General features: G+C 49.1%; 1 protein-coding gene across 1 annotated transcript in view; it reads left to right on the top strand.

Annotated features, from left to right (window-relative positions):
- Syn2 (synapsin II) overlaps nucleotides 1-11,790 on the top strand; it is a 147,046-nt gene extending 135,256 nt beyond the window's left edge. The window contains exons 11-13 of the mRNA XM_076841048.1: nucleotides 4,053-4,113; nucleotides 8,274-8,517; nucleotides 11,088-11,790. Coding sequence (XP_076697163.1) covers nucleotides 4,053-4,113; nucleotides 8,274-8,517; nucleotides 11,088-11,223 — 441 coding nt within the window. The 3' untranslated portion in view covers nucleotides 11,224-11,790. The remainder of the gene's footprint in view (nucleotides 1-4,052; nucleotides 4,114-8,273; nucleotides 8,518-11,087) is intronic.
- Nucleotides 11,791-14,861: the final 3,071 nt, after the last annotated feature.

The following is a 14,861-nucleotide window of genomic DNA, read 5'->3' as shown; positions in this document are numbered from 1 at the left end:
AGTTCAGGGGTTTCTGCACATTACCATGCACCATGGTCTTGTGGTGCTGTCCCTGGAGCACAGGGTAAGGTAAGAATGGGCACTGTGGCCCTGTGTGAAGCAAACTCTTGCTTTCCTCCTAATCAACCGGGGGAGTCTCTGAGCTTCCCCAGCTCTGTTCTGCCCCTGGCTTCTCTGATCACTAAAAGCCCCATGGATTCTACACAGGAGGATACCGGCCTCCACGGAGGGGAGCAGCCAGATCTCCTTGCCAAGCCCTCACAGCCTGCGCCCGCGGGATCTCTCTGCTAAGGCCTAATAGCCCTGGGGTCTTGCTGGGCTCCAGACTGTGCAGCTAAGAAGGGCTTATCTCCTATCTCAGACATCTGAAGAACTGAAAAATGCATGAAAGAATTAATGGGAGCCTAGAGCCAGAAGAGCCTGTCGAAGTCATCTGCCTTTGACTGCTTCAGCCCTTCACAGTGTCTCTGACCAGAGTTTGTCCAGGTCCTTCTCAAACACCTCTCGCCCTAGAAAGCTCACTACTCCCCAGGCAGCCTGTGACTCCATTCAGATTTGTACTAGACTTAACTTGAGTCTTCTGCTGTAAGCCCTAGGTGCTATCATGGGTCCCTCATTTAATCCCTACCATCTGCCATTCAGGAAACAGATTCAGAGATTATGTCATTTGTCCAAAGTCAAATGAAGAAAGATGTCATTTCCAGACTTCTCACCCTCTTATCTGTTCCACAGATCCATTTTATTCTTCCAGCATGCCCCTTAAAAGAGGTGCCCAGAAGTGGTGGCAGAACTTTCTTATGAGGACTGATCAGTCAACCCAGTGACAGATCTGTTACTCCCCCTTCGGGAGACACTGATCCACCTCCAGCCATATCAGATCTTTGACAGCAGCATCTCAGTCATTCTAGAAGCCCAGGGTTGTTTGGGGTTTTTTCTTATGTGACTATAAGGCCATTTTCCCAGTTCCTTTCTGTGTATAGCTGGTCACAGGCACTGGACTTCACATTCTTACCTGTTTGAGTCAACCAGCTTCCTGAGAGAAACTCTGCTGCTCAGTATGACCACGGGTTCCTGCTGTGGGCTGGCTACAAGCCAGACTTTGGCAGTGACGCCAGAGTGGCCAGACTTCTGTGGAATTTGGCATCCCAGGAGGCTCTTGGTGACTGGAGACAGATCCCATGGTAGCCAAACCCCACAGGGAATAGGCCCTCAGCCCCTAGCCGACAGTAGGCTTGTGGGCGGAGCCAGAGTGTCTCAGCTGGCAAGTGACAGTCCTTAGGGACTCTCCTCTCAGTCTCCCATAGCCCCTGAAAAGTCTTCAGTCCACAACCTCGTTGGAGCCAGGAACAGGAGAGGCTCCCTAGGCGCCATCTCGGGTGGCCAAGGCACATTCCCAGGCTCCAGCCCAAAGGACTGCCTTGGGAGTTCTTCCCCAAAGCTTTGGGAAGGACACTTTTGGGCTCAGTTTATCCTTGAGAGTCTCACATGTGTATTTCTGTGGTTGAGGAGAGCTGGGGCCAGCCTTCGTGGTGTGACCCGCTCTGTGAGCTCATCCTACGAGTGGCTGGAGTCTCCCAGTAAAATTCATCTATGGAATTTTAGAAATTTCTTTCTGGACCCATAGTTTCTCAGGGTTAGAAGGGCCCTTCATATTTATTAGATTAAATAAATTTCATATTAAATAGATGTATCTTCTTCTCTACAATATCTTTGTCAGATAATTCTCTAGTTGTGCATAAACACATCTACCTCCTAAGATAGCCTGTTCCGTTTTTTACAATAGTGAAAGTCTGCCTCTCTGGAGCTGTGGTTCACTGGCCCTGGTTCTACTTTCCTGCTGTGTGGTTTTCTGTAACCCTCTCTGAAATTTTCTTGGAGGGTAATGGTATAAACTCATCTTAACCAGAGTCTGAGGCGATTCGTTGGTAGCCATCAGTAATACCTGAAATGATGCCCTGGGGAGGAGGCTGGCGAGAACTTGTCTAGCTGGTGGAGACAAGCTGTATGACTTTTGCTATTCAATAATTGAGTGTCCATCTCAGGCAGGCAGAAGCTGTCACATGGATGGCATGGCAAGGTCAGGACTAGGAGGAGCAGGCACATTTAGGACATAAACAAGAGTAAAGTCTAGCTGGGCGCAGTGGCACATGCCTGTAATCAAAGTGGCTTGGGAGGCTGAGGCAGGAGGATTACAAGTTCAAAGCCAGCCTCAGCAACTTAGCAAGGCCCTAAGCAACTCAGCAAGATCCTGTCTCTAAACAAAATATTAAAAAGGGCTGGGGATGTGACTCAGTGCTTAAGTGCCCCTGGGCTCAATCTCCAGTACCAAAAGAAGAAGAAGAAGCAGAGAGAAGTTTCGAAAGTTTGATTCCAACCATGCCGAAGCAATTAGGGATGCTGATAAAAGAGTTATCTCATGGAACCATTGCAAGGTATACGGGAGATAGTGCATAAAAATAGCCCCATGTTCCCAGGCATGCAGTAAGCACCCAGGAAGTATGAGCTCTAAGTCACTTAGAGAAGCTTAGTGGCACAGCTAGGGAAGGGGTTTAGGAGGATGAGAGGTAGCCATGGAGATGAAGGATTGGAGAGAGAAGAGTTAAAAGAATTAAGAGACTTTCTAGTCTCAGAACTGATATAGGTCGGACCATCATGGTAAACAAAAGATGGTGAATCTTAGATGCCAGGAGGGGATAACTGCGGAGCCTTGATGGCTGGCTGGACAGAGTCATCTCCACGTGGCAAGCTGGATGCGGGTATTTCAGGATCAGGGCTGAGGCACAGTCTCACAGACCCCACGAGACTTCTTGGAAGAAAGGAAAAGCCGTGCAGTGTTCTTGCTGTGACTTTCGAGTAGCTGGGGGTTACAGGGAGGATGGGCGCTCGCTGCTGTCATGACCAAGGACATTTGAGATGTCTCTGCCTGTTACGATCCCAAATCCTCTTGTTAGAACAGTTCTAAATTATGCTGTTGTCAACAAAGCTGTGACACTGGGAAGGGTAACACTTCTACTTGGTCATAAGTCTGAAAACAGGCTCTAATAAGCAGGAGATGAGATAGATGGCCAGAATCAAGGCCCAGGGGAAAGAGGGAACGTGGAGAAATGGCGTTAATGTGGGAGTAGAGCTGGGGGCCTGTCACAAGGGGAGAGGAGCACTGAAAAGAGGAAGTGGGAGAATGCCGGAGATATACTTAGCTCGCTTCACAGCCCTGCCTCGGAAGCCCCCTGTTTGACGTCACTGTCAGCCCATTTGGCAGGCCTTAGGCTTTGAGAGTGCTTCCCCTGAGCTCAAGTCAAGCTCCAAGTGTTCACTGCCCTTCATACAGATGTTAGTCTTTGATTCCTGTCAGGGCATAATCAGAATCACAGCTGGAAAGAGAGGAAGCATGGGAGCAGAGCCATGTTGTTGGGCAAAGTGTCATTTCTCCTGTGTGAGAGGGGAAGACAGCTGGGCCTTGAGCACTTTACAAGCGTTAATGTCTTATTGCTTCCTTTTAGGTAAGGAGGGTTCTGGGAAAAAAATGGCTGTCTCCTCCCCTCTGTGGTCCATCCCTGCCCAAAGAGTAGACAGGACCCTGATTCGGCCCCAGAACTGATCCCGCCCCAGAGTCCACTCCAGCAGTGAGCCACGTCTGGGTTAGTCACCTGGCCCAGTCACCACTCCCCCTGTCCCTGGAGCCACCAACCCTGTGTCTGGAGCTGGGTGCTGGAACTCCCTGCATCTGGACACCAGGCAGGTGCCAGAGAAGAACACAGGTGATATGCAAGACCCAGAGCTTCTAGAAAGGAGCAAGCCTAAAGAAAAGCAAATGAAAAAGAGGTCGAGGAGCCTCGGGCTCGGGTGTCAAGGTGGTCCCACTCCCCACACTGCCCCCACCTTGCCCCAGGCCCAGAGGCTCGGGGTCCTTCCCAGGTGTTCCTGGAACAGCACAAACTTATGACCCATCCCACCGGGTGCTGTTGCAGCCTTGCCAAGGAGCCACAGGGGTTTCTCTTTGGAATTTGCTTGGAGTGTTTTGTTTTTATCTCTTTTGCATTTTTGTCTTCCAGAGTGGAACCCTTAAGGATCCGGATTCCAGCAAGACCCCACCTCAGCGGCCTCCCCCGCAAGGTTGTTTACAGTATATTCTCGACTGTAATGGCATTGCAGTAGGGCCAAAACAAGTCCAAGCCTCTTAAAGTGATCGGTAGTTAATTTTTCAAAAGCAGAAAATCTTAAGCCAAAAAAACAAATAAAACAAAACATAAAAAAAAGAAAAAGAAAGAAAGGAAAGTGGGGGAGGGGAGAACAGCCCTCCGCTTGGTCGGTGCCTGTTGCTGCGTTCTGTTCTCAGTGCTGACTGGACTGTGTTTTTTCCTATGCAGTGTCAGCTCCTCTGTCTGGTTGTTGACCTGTTCCTGTTCGTGCTTGTAATGCTCACTTAACGTTTCTCTGTATAACTTTGTGATTCCAGGGCTGTTTGTCAACAGTGTACAAAAGAATCGTGCCTCTCCCAAGTCCAGTAGGACTCTACCTTATGGGCGGGTTTGCTAGTGTTTTTTAAAGTATTAGATGATGCCGGGTGAGCTAGGCGCATGGAGGATGCACAGGGGAGAAACAGGCCACAGGAATAAAACCCAGCTCCCCGTCTCCTCCCGCAGGCTCAGACTAACACCCCTCCCACTGACCTCCATGAGTGTGCTTGGGATCCTCAGTGAACTGTGCTTTCGCTTCCTTTCTGCATGTCTAGGGTAAATAGAACTTTTAAGAGATTTTCAAGATCTGATTTCCATAGCTTCATCCGTTGAATTTGAAGGCATCCACCTTTTTCCTCCATTTGCTAAAATTTGGTGCCGTTTTGAGTTTATGTGAATAGGCTGGCTTGTGCCTGTAGAGCTCTTGTGTTTTTAGTGATGAAATACAAAGAACAAGCTTCTTCCAGGAATGTGTTCTGTATTTTACATCCCAGTGTACCCTTCGTTTTGATGATGAACTCATGAGAGTAAACAAAAACAAAAAACGGGGCCGCCGATGTGCAATATCCAAGTGAATTCGTGTTTTCCGTGTGTTGATCTCAGACCCCCAAAGTCGTTCCTTCCTTGTTGCTGTTTCTGAACCAGCCATACGTGCATTTTTTTCTGGTGCCAGGGCTGCTTCGTGTTCCCCAAAGCTTGACCTACGTTCAGAGATGATTCTTCAGCAATGTTGGAGAGAGAATGCAGGGAGCTACTAAAATTCTGAGAAGGGTTTGCCCATTCCTGAGGCGTGGTGATGTGACACCAAACCTAGACACCCTGCGTCACCTCAGTGGGTAGGTTACACTGCCCACGGAACTCGGAGGTTGATGCCAGCTTTAGTTCTCAGCTGCTGCTGTAGCCCGCCACGGGCCTGGGAATGCAGAGCTTTCTGGAAGGAGCTGTCTCCCATGTAGCTTGTGTGTGTGTTGGACAGAGGCTTCGCAGCTGGAAGAGCCCTCCTAGTTGGTCCCCTTGCCCGCAGCAGGAAGCATCTGGGCAGATGATGCGGCAGTTCATTAAACCAGGACTCGGAATCAGTGCCTCGTCTTGCCATCTCCGGGCAGGGCTGGGAACGGGTACCAAGTGGCCTTCTCTAGCACCGTGGCCCTGGGGAGTTCGTGCCAGCAGTTTGCCTTTTACAAGAAATGCTTCTGGCTCTACTTTTACATTCCCTCGCACCTCTGTACCCACCTGGCTCCATTCTAGACGACCAGGTCTGAGGAGTCAGCAGGGTTGGCAGCATAGATCCTGAGGGACATGTCAAGGGGCACACGCCCTGGTTCTCCTTTGGCAAAATCCAAGGCCGTAGAGAAATGCACAGAGTGTGAATGTTCTTGCCTGTGATCCCTCCCTTGGATGATGGTGGTAGTCAGTCTGTTGTAAATATATACATACACGCACATGTGCACTCGCAGGTGGGTTGCTTAAGAATCAGGTCCTTAAATACCTCCCAATCTGATGAAATGGTAGACAGTAACATTTCCCAGAATGGAGGAACGCATTTATTTTTGTTTTTCGAATATTTTTGTCCAAGCAGTGAGCTGATGGTGGTGTTGCTTCTCTGCATGTTATCAGTGTGTACATCCAGGTGCTTTTCATGTGACATTCAGTGAGCCACAAATACAAAGTTGCCATTTGAATTCAGTCAGGCTACAAAGGTGGGGTCAGCCGTGGCCTCTGAGGCAGGGAGAAACCGATCAGGACTCCCACTGCCAAACGCAAGCAGAGCATATCACCTGACTGTCATGTGCCCTCAGGCAGCATGCTAAGGGACAACTCTGTGGCCTGAGGGACATCTGTGTCACAGTGTAGGATTGCCGTTCAGGTGTTTTGTACACATTTCTGATGTTGTCCCCCACCCCCCCTCTTTTTTTGTACTGATCCAGCTGGGAGACCCTCAGCCAATGCTGGAGTGTGATTGAAGTACCTCTCTCTTTTGTGACTCTCTTGTACAGCTTAATGTGCAATAAAGGAAAAGTTATATCTGTCTTCAGTGTTAAGTTGTAAAGTTTCTGGCTATTCACCTCTCTGTACAGTGGGAAAGCACGCAGGGTTCTGGAACAAGAGGCTGAGCTCTCAACCTGAATGACTTTACAAGAAAATCCTAATACAGATGATGTGAAGCTTGGGGAGACACAAGAGCTGATTGAAGTGGAATAATCTTCTAATCTGTCATCATCCATAGTTACTTGACTTGAACTGTGAACTTCTTAAACATGCAGAATTCCATGTATTTATGTATGTACCTATTTATGTGTGACTAACCCTGAAATTCATTGGTTAAGATGATAAAGGGGAGCCCGTGGCCTGTCCTAGGGGAGCCGACTTACAGTCATGAGGGCACAGTGGCATAGACACATGGTCCTGCCTCCCCAAAACCCGAGGGTTCTGCTGTTTCTAGAAAACTAAGTACGAATACGACTCTCAGCTCCTGTTGAGTTTCTGTAAGCTCACTGTTTCCAGCCAGCCCATGGGATTGAGGCCAAAAGCTGGATCTTCCAGGCCAGTCGAGCATCATTTCCACTAGTTTACATGTGCTTGTGGGGTCATCTTTTGACTTCTGAGTGTAGGGACCCTCCCCACTCTTCAGCCAAATCTGGGCAAACTGGTTTTACCCTTATCACCCATCAACCCTCAGAGGAAAAAGGGCTTTTTTTCTTTCAAGGCTACTGGTTGGTTGTGTGTTTCATGCTGGGAGAAAGGTATACTAGTTCTTTATAGAGGGACTCCTTGCCAGATGGTGCCTACAAGAATCCCCAGGGGACCAATGGGGTTCAACTTTCTTCACACACTTGAAAGCCCCCGAGGATGACACTGAGAGGCAAGAGTGTCTGAGAAGAAAGGACTGATCCTAGTCTGGAAGTTAGGGGTACAGTTTTGAAGCCCAAGTGTGGCAGTCAGCCCCACACAGGCTTGGAGCCGGACCAAGGGCAGCCCAGTGATGCCAGATGCCAGTCTGTGATGATCAGTCATGACCCTAAAGCCCAATTCTTTTAGAAGAAATTTCTCATCCATTATCTTCAAAACACTATCGTCAGCTGGGCGCAGTGGCACACGCCCATAATCCCAGTGGCACGGGAGGCTGAGACAGGAGGATCGCAAATTCAAAGCCAGCCTCGGCCTCAGAGAGGTGCTAAGTAACTCAGTGAGACCCTGTCTGTAAATAAAATATGAAATAGGGCTGGGGATGTGTCTCAGTGGTTGAGTGCCCCTGAGGTCAATCCCTGGTATCCCCTATCCCTCCCCACCCCCCAAAAAAGCAAAAAACACTATCATCTTAAAAGATTTAGGACTTATTGTTTAGTGGTTTCATGGTTGGGAAAACCAAGACCCAGAGAAGCTTGGCGATTTGCTCAGGGAGTCGCTGATAACTCTTTCTTGGGTTTTCTGAATTCCTGTCTGCTGCCTCCTCCCCTCGGCCCTCTCCTGCATCTGACGTATAGAATTTGGGAGTTCTGAGGAATGGATGGGGTCTGTGTGGTCTGGGGCCTTCTGTAAGAGAGCTTACCTCTGTCTCGGGCCCGGTCACCCCGGCTTTCTTCCCTGTCCTCCTGATTTCTGCTGTGACTCAGTTGCCATGCCTCTGAGGAGGAGCATGCAGTGATGACATACAAGGGCAGGGACTCCCTTTGGAGCCCTTGAGAGCCTGGGGTGGCTTCTCAGAGTAGAACTTAGATCCCTTTGGTACTTAACCACACCCTTTGAGACATAGATTCTACGGAGGAAACCCTTTGAAATGGTTAAATTATGAAGTTTTTCTTGTACTGAACCTAGGGGGCCCTGGGCAACCCCAAGGAACGCAGCCCCCAGGCAGAGTGCTGCCACCACGCCGGCTCCCCCCTGGACCATCTCTGCCACCTTCCTCTTCCTCCTCCTCTTCCTCCTCCTCGGCTCCTCAGCGGCCGGGCGGCCCCACCGCCACCCACGGAGATGCACCCTCCAGCAGCAACTCCCTGGCAGAGGCCCAGCCACCCCCGGCCGCTCCTCCGCAGAAGCCCCAGCCTCACCCACAGCTCAAGTAAGAGACAAGCAGCAGCTCCTACCTCCCCTTCTTCCTGCCCCTCCTCCTGGGCTCCAGAGCTGCTAGAAAGTTCCTTCAAGCAGGGCTCCTCCTACACATATTTTATGATTTTTTTTTTTTTTTTGCGTTTGTATTCTAGTGTTGGGTTTTTTTTTGTTGTTGTTGTTTAGGGTGAGGGGAATGTTGGGGGTTGACTAGGGAGGGGTGGGAAGTGGGATATGACAGTCTAAGGTCTAGCTAGAAGCTCACAGCCACCTCGCTTTCTTGCTGGGGAGTGGCACTGCTCCTGCACAATTATGAAGTTTTTCTTGTATTGAACCTAGGGGGCCCTGGGCAACCCCAAAGGAACACAGCCCCGAGGCAGAGTGTTGCCTAGGGTTTTGGTTATCTTTTTTTTTTTTTTTAAACCCATCTCTCACTCTCTTTTCTATTTCTTTTCTCTGTGTGCATCTCTCACCTTCTAAAAATATACATCTTTTTTCTTTTTGGTTTTACACTCTTTCCTGCCTCTGACTCACAGTCCGGGGTGTACAATCAGCAGGGCAGTCCAGAAGAAAGAAGAGAAAGTAGTTAATCCCAGGTCCATTTGACCTTCAGCTCTGTCCAAAGTAGATGTGGGCAGCGGAGGAGTTCCCCTTGGAAATAGCAGAGCCAAGACACACCTCTGATTGCTGTCACCCTAAGAGGATAGGAGGCCCCCCCCCCCCCAGCTTCTCAGATCCAATAAATCTTTAGGGAGGGAGAAAAGGAGGTTTCAGATTTCCAGGGTTCCAGTGGGCCACTTGGAGATCACCTAGTCATCACACAAATGAGAAAACCTTGCTTAGAGAGAGAGAATCTCTCTAAGAGATTCGATGGATTTTCCTTTTTTCACATTTATTTTTTTAATTTCTTTTTATGTGGTGCTGAGGATCGAACCCAGGACCTCACACATGCTAGACGAGCGCTCTACCGCTGAGCCACAACCCTAGCCCTGGATTTCCTTTTTCAAAGCCACTCCTCTAGCTAGTGCAGAGCCAGCATTGGGGCTCCGGGGTCCAGATGCTCAGTTTCTCTAGGCCTTCCCATCCCTGGTGAGGGGAAGGGCACCACCCGCTCCTCTCCCCAGCACCAGCCAGTGGCACCTCCCACATTTTGCCTGCCTCTGTATCTTCTTGCTGGTGTTGAGTTTCCAAGAGCCAGCCCTGCCCCCGCCTGAGGGCAGATCTTTAGGCCATCACTGCCTCTGGGCTGAAGCTGTCAAATAGAGCCAGTGACTGATGACAAGCTGGAGGCCTGTACCTGGTGCCCTCTGCCTGTTGGGCCTACAGGAATCCCCTCCCTTGCAGAGGCCAGCGTGCTGGGGCTTGTCCCCAGCCCTAATTAAAGGCAGGCCATCTGTTCACAAAAGGAGAGTCTGCTACAAGTCCTACAGAAGCAGTTTTCCTGCATTTGGGAGAGGACACCAGGAGGAGAGTTCTGGAGCTGGAAATCATCAGGAAAGGGATTTGGTGAGAGTCAAGGAGGAGACAAGCCAGGACCCTAGAAAAGCCAGAACTGATGTCCCCTTCAAGACTGGAGGCTCAACCTCCTCATGGCCTCCTGCCTTCACGGTTTTTTTCCTTTGGATCACTCACTGGTCTCCAAAGGGAAAAACAGGTCCCTAAAATGTGGTGGTTCTGTTTTTTTTCATTAGCAAACTGCCTAATAATCATGTCCTGATATGCATCTCTTGCTCCTCCATCCCCTGAGCCCCACAGACCTCATATCTGGACTGAGAGACTTGCAGGGGTGACCACGCCCACTTTAAGAACAGGAAAATGGAGCCCTTAGAGGTTTTGGCCAAGACAAAAAGTTCCTTTAGAGTCCAAGAATAGAGAGGAAAGAATCAAGAGGGCCTAGGTATCATTGGACCAGACATCTGCATGTCACAAGTGAAAACCCAAGTGTCACATGATTTGCCCAAGGTCAGGCATAAGTGAGTGTCAGAACCAAGACATGGAACCAGAATCTTCCAATGCCGAATCCACCACTTGGCAGCTGCTGGAAAGGCAAAGGCGAGAGCCCACAGGCCCCTGGTCTGCCCTTTAGCAGAGGAGCAGGGTGTGATGTTCCTGGATTAGCGCTTTCCAAGTTGGGGGCCTCTGAAATTTATCCCTCAGGCCCTTTAGCAATCAACAGAAACAACAGGGCTAGGGACACAGGGGGACAGCGCCTGTCCAGCCTGCAGGAGGCCCACATTGCAAGAAAGGAAAATTTTAAAAAAATAAAAGTCACCCCATCTTCTTCCTCCCCATCTCTCTTTCTCCCCCTTCTCTCTCGTTCTCCTGCTGCCCTTGTCCTTTCCTATCTCAGCAGCACCTAAGGTGAGGAGGTAGCATGAGCGGTAGCACATGCCACCTGTGGCCCTGGTAGCACATGCCACCTGTGGCCCTGGTAGCACAGCCCTGGTAGCCCTGGTAGCATGCCCTGGTAGCACAGCCACCCGTGGCCTCCCTGGGGTGGGAGTGGGGGCTCCGGTTGTGTGTCCTTCCCTGCCTCGCTGGAACCCCCACCCTCTCACCTTCTCTCTGGTTTTTATCTTCAAGCAAGTCGCAGTCCCTGACAAATGCCTTCAGCTTCTCTGAGTCCTCCTTCTTCCGGTCTTCAACCAGTGAGGACGCAGCCCAAGCGGAGACCATCCGGAGCTTGAGGAAGTCCTTTGCCAGCCTCTTTTCAGATTAGCTCTGCAGACACATGGGGGCACCCGACCCAGCCAGGAAAGGCACCCAGACATTCACCAACAACTGTCAGCCACGCTTAGTGGCCGTGTCCCCTGACTTTGACGTGCGTGAGCCCCTTCCTCTGCTCCGTCGTGCTCAGTGATGTTGTGCAGCCCAGAAAGGACCATGTGACAGACTCAGGGCAGGTGCCTACCCAGAGAGGAAAGAGCTGCTCCCCTGTAGTCATGAGAGCTTCCTTCTGTAGTCGTCACTGTGCGTTTAGTGGCCTTATTGTGACAGCGCCATTGTGTCTTCTTTCCGTGAAGCCAGATTCACTCTAACTGAGGACTCCTGACAGCTTCCCCAGCTCCTAGGCAGTGCGAAGCATGCCCCCTCGTAGCCAGTGCCACCTGTGTGGGAAGTGTGAGCTTACCTAGATGTCCCATGAGCTCTGTGTTTTAAGAACCTTCCCGATTCCTTGTCACACCTGTTCAAAGCACACTCGCCCAACCCCTCACGATCCCTAAGCTGCTGTGGTGGCAAAGCACCTTAAGTCTGTGACATTCCAGAAAACTAGATCTGCAGTGTCCTCTCTGGAGACTGTTTCTTTCGTATGAGTGCAGTGACCTTGAACTCCTAAGCTACGCTGTAGAGGAGAATGCATGCCACTATTAACAGCAGTCTGCCCAGTTTTGTGTTCCTCACCTAATAAATGTCAGACCTTTGGTGTAATAAAAGCAGCAACGTTCACCAGCATTTGATTCAGCCAAGAGGTCTCCCCTGGGCCGCCCTTCAGGCTGAGAGAGCATATGAGAGGCACGCACGTGTGTGTGTTTGAGTGTAGGCAATGAAAGCCTAGGAGTGTGGGGCTGCTTGTGAGTGTGTGTGGGCGTGACTGTAGGTACACACGAGAGGCTACAAGGATGTGTCCATCCTTAACACGCCACTTAACACTGGGCCTCCAACACACCCCAGCAAATCAGCCTCCTCCAACATAGGAGGCCTTCTTCCAGCAATAAACCATTTCCATAAGCATAGCACCCCTGCTCCTGTATGAGGCAGGTGAGACCCACTTTTCTGGTCTATTGAGCTCCTCAGCTAATGCCCACGTGGTGGTGCCAGCATCAATGGACCGAGCTGCTTTGGTGGACAGAGTCCTACACGGGCATCCTGGAGAGGCCCGCAGTGGAGATGGGCTCCAAGGGATTGTGCTGTGGCTTCTTCCTGACTCCTTGATGCTCAAGTGTGTTCCCAAAGGCCACAAATGCTCTAAAGATCAATGCATATTGGCACTGACAAAAACAAATCTATTCACATCATATCTAATTTCCTGCACACGATACCCATCCAAGTCAACAAGATAACACTCTTCCAAATGCCACCAAGTCAGAGGTGAATTTCCTTTCTAAGTCACACTCATCCCATGTTTTCCAGGATTAAGGATTGAGATGTGCAAAACAGGAAGTGGAGCCCCCCCCCCTTGAGTGACACTTGAGCCGAGGTAGCCCTCACACCCGTAGCTAGGGCACAAACCAATCAAAAGGTGGGGGCATGGTGAGGCTCAAGGTAATTGATGTGCAGGGTTCCTTCTAGTTCCAGCAACAGGGACAGGAACATGGCCTTCTGCTCTCTTCTGTGGCTGGCTGGGCCTGAGAATGAATTGAACACAGGATGAGACAAAAACAAATGCTTTTTTTCTTTTTTTTTTTTTTTTTTTTGGAGCGCTGGGAGTGGAACCAGGGCCTCACTCATGCTAAGCCCGGGCTCTGTCTACCTCTGAGTTACATCCCTACCCCAGCATATGCATTTTATTTAACATTCTTACACACACACAGGAGTCTTCTTAAGAAAAGTGAAGGCCCAAACAAGCAGTTAGGCCCAAATCATAGGCAAGATTAAACAAAGAATGATAAATTATGATGAGATAAGACAAAGGAGTTTGAGCAAATGCCAATAAATTATGGGAAAGTCACTAGAAAATTACCGGAAGAGAAGTTACAGATCTTAGGAAGGTTTTGTTTGTACAGATCCATCCCAGCGTCAATCCCCTGTCTCTGGTGCTAGGAATGTTCTCTTCCATCTTGTACTGGTTGGGGGTGAGACACTTCCATGTGAGAAGTTTTAGATTATGCTTCAGGCACACAGAGGGTCAGAGAATCCTCCCTATATCTGTCATTGCTTCACTGTTGAGTTCAAAATGAACAGTATGTTCCCAACGTGGCATATTTTGAGGTGGCCTGCAGTGAACCCCTTTGCAACCAAGAATCCTCCGCTTATCATTGCTTCTGTCCCCCTGATTGCAAATATTCTCAATAGAATGCATTCATTTACTCAAAAGCATTTATTAAACACTTACTATGAGCATAAAGATTGTGATGGATCCGAAGAAATCTCTACTAACACTTCCACGGGACCAGTTAACTTCCAGGTACTATTCTAACATGTAACAATTATTTCTTATGACCAGGCTCTAGGATAAGTACTATTATTTTATACATGAGGGAATGAAGGTACATCAAAGTTCAATAACATGCTTGAGGTCACCTGGCTGGTCAGGTGATAAAGCTGGACTTTAAACCCAAGCAATATAGAAGCAAAACTCATGGCCTTCATAACTACACCATATTATTTGTTCAATCTAGCAGAGGCCATAAAATGTAATTTTATTAAATTTTGTGTAATATGATCACAAAATGAGACGCATACACCAAAGATTTTCACACCCACACCTGTTCCGCCCCCTTCTTTCACCTCCCCTGCATCCACGGGTCCAGGGAAAGGAGGTGGGGGAGAAGGTTAAAGAACTTGTTACCAACGTTGACCCCTTGTCCTCCAACCATGAGTAACATACATTATATATCTTATTCGGATCAAATATAATTCTGGTTCTTGAAAAATTACTCATTCTTCCACATGTGATGTCAGACCAAAAAAACCACAAGTAGCTTATTTAGAAAATGAGTCATCCTGGAGGAACAGCTGGGGGTACAAAAAGAGCAGATATTTACCATAGGTCATGCAGCACCCTAGTCCAAAGGACACATGGATTGTACCCAACCCTTCGTATTGGGCGGGACCATGGGTGGGGGAGTTCCATTCAGACATGGGCCTCTTGGTACTTAATAAAAATGGCCCCAGATACAGAGAAATGGTTCCTCACAACAGTCACTAAATGCTTGATGAATACTAGGATAGAAATAAGGACCTAAAGGATGGGATCCTGAAAAAGCTGGTCACAGTTCTGTAGATGTTTTAAGATTTTGGCCTTATAGACAGTTGTGCTGACCATACAAATCACCTCTGCAGTTTTGGGGTATATTCTACCTCCATCTTCACCCCAGATTAATAAATGTAGAAAGCCTCGTGTATATCCTCATGGAATTCAGTCATCTCCTTGGATCAATATAAATTAATTCTTTCCATTATGTATTTACTCACAACTGTTTTTATAAACTTTTGGGGTTTTTTGGGGGGGAGGGGTACTAGGGATTGAACCCAGGGTTGTTTTACCACTGAGGTGCATTCCCAAGCCCCCCTCCCCTTTTTTTGAGAAGGGGTCTCACTGTGTTGCTGAAGGTCTCACTAAGTTGCTGAGGCTGGCCTTGAATTTGTAATCCTCCTGCCTCAGCCTCCTGAGTCGCTGGGATTAAAGGCATGCAC

The sequence above is a fragment of the Callospermophilus lateralis genome, chromosome 20 (assembly GCF_048772815.1).
Source record: "Callospermophilus lateralis isolate mCalLat2 chromosome 20, mCalLat2.hap1, whole genome shotgun sequence".
Lineage (NCBI taxonomy): Eukaryota > Metazoa > Chordata > Mammalia > Rodentia > Sciuridae > Callospermophilus > Callospermophilus lateralis.
The sequence above is the reverse complement of the archived record's forward strand: the minus strand, read 5'-3'. Positions and strand labels throughout refer to the sequence as shown.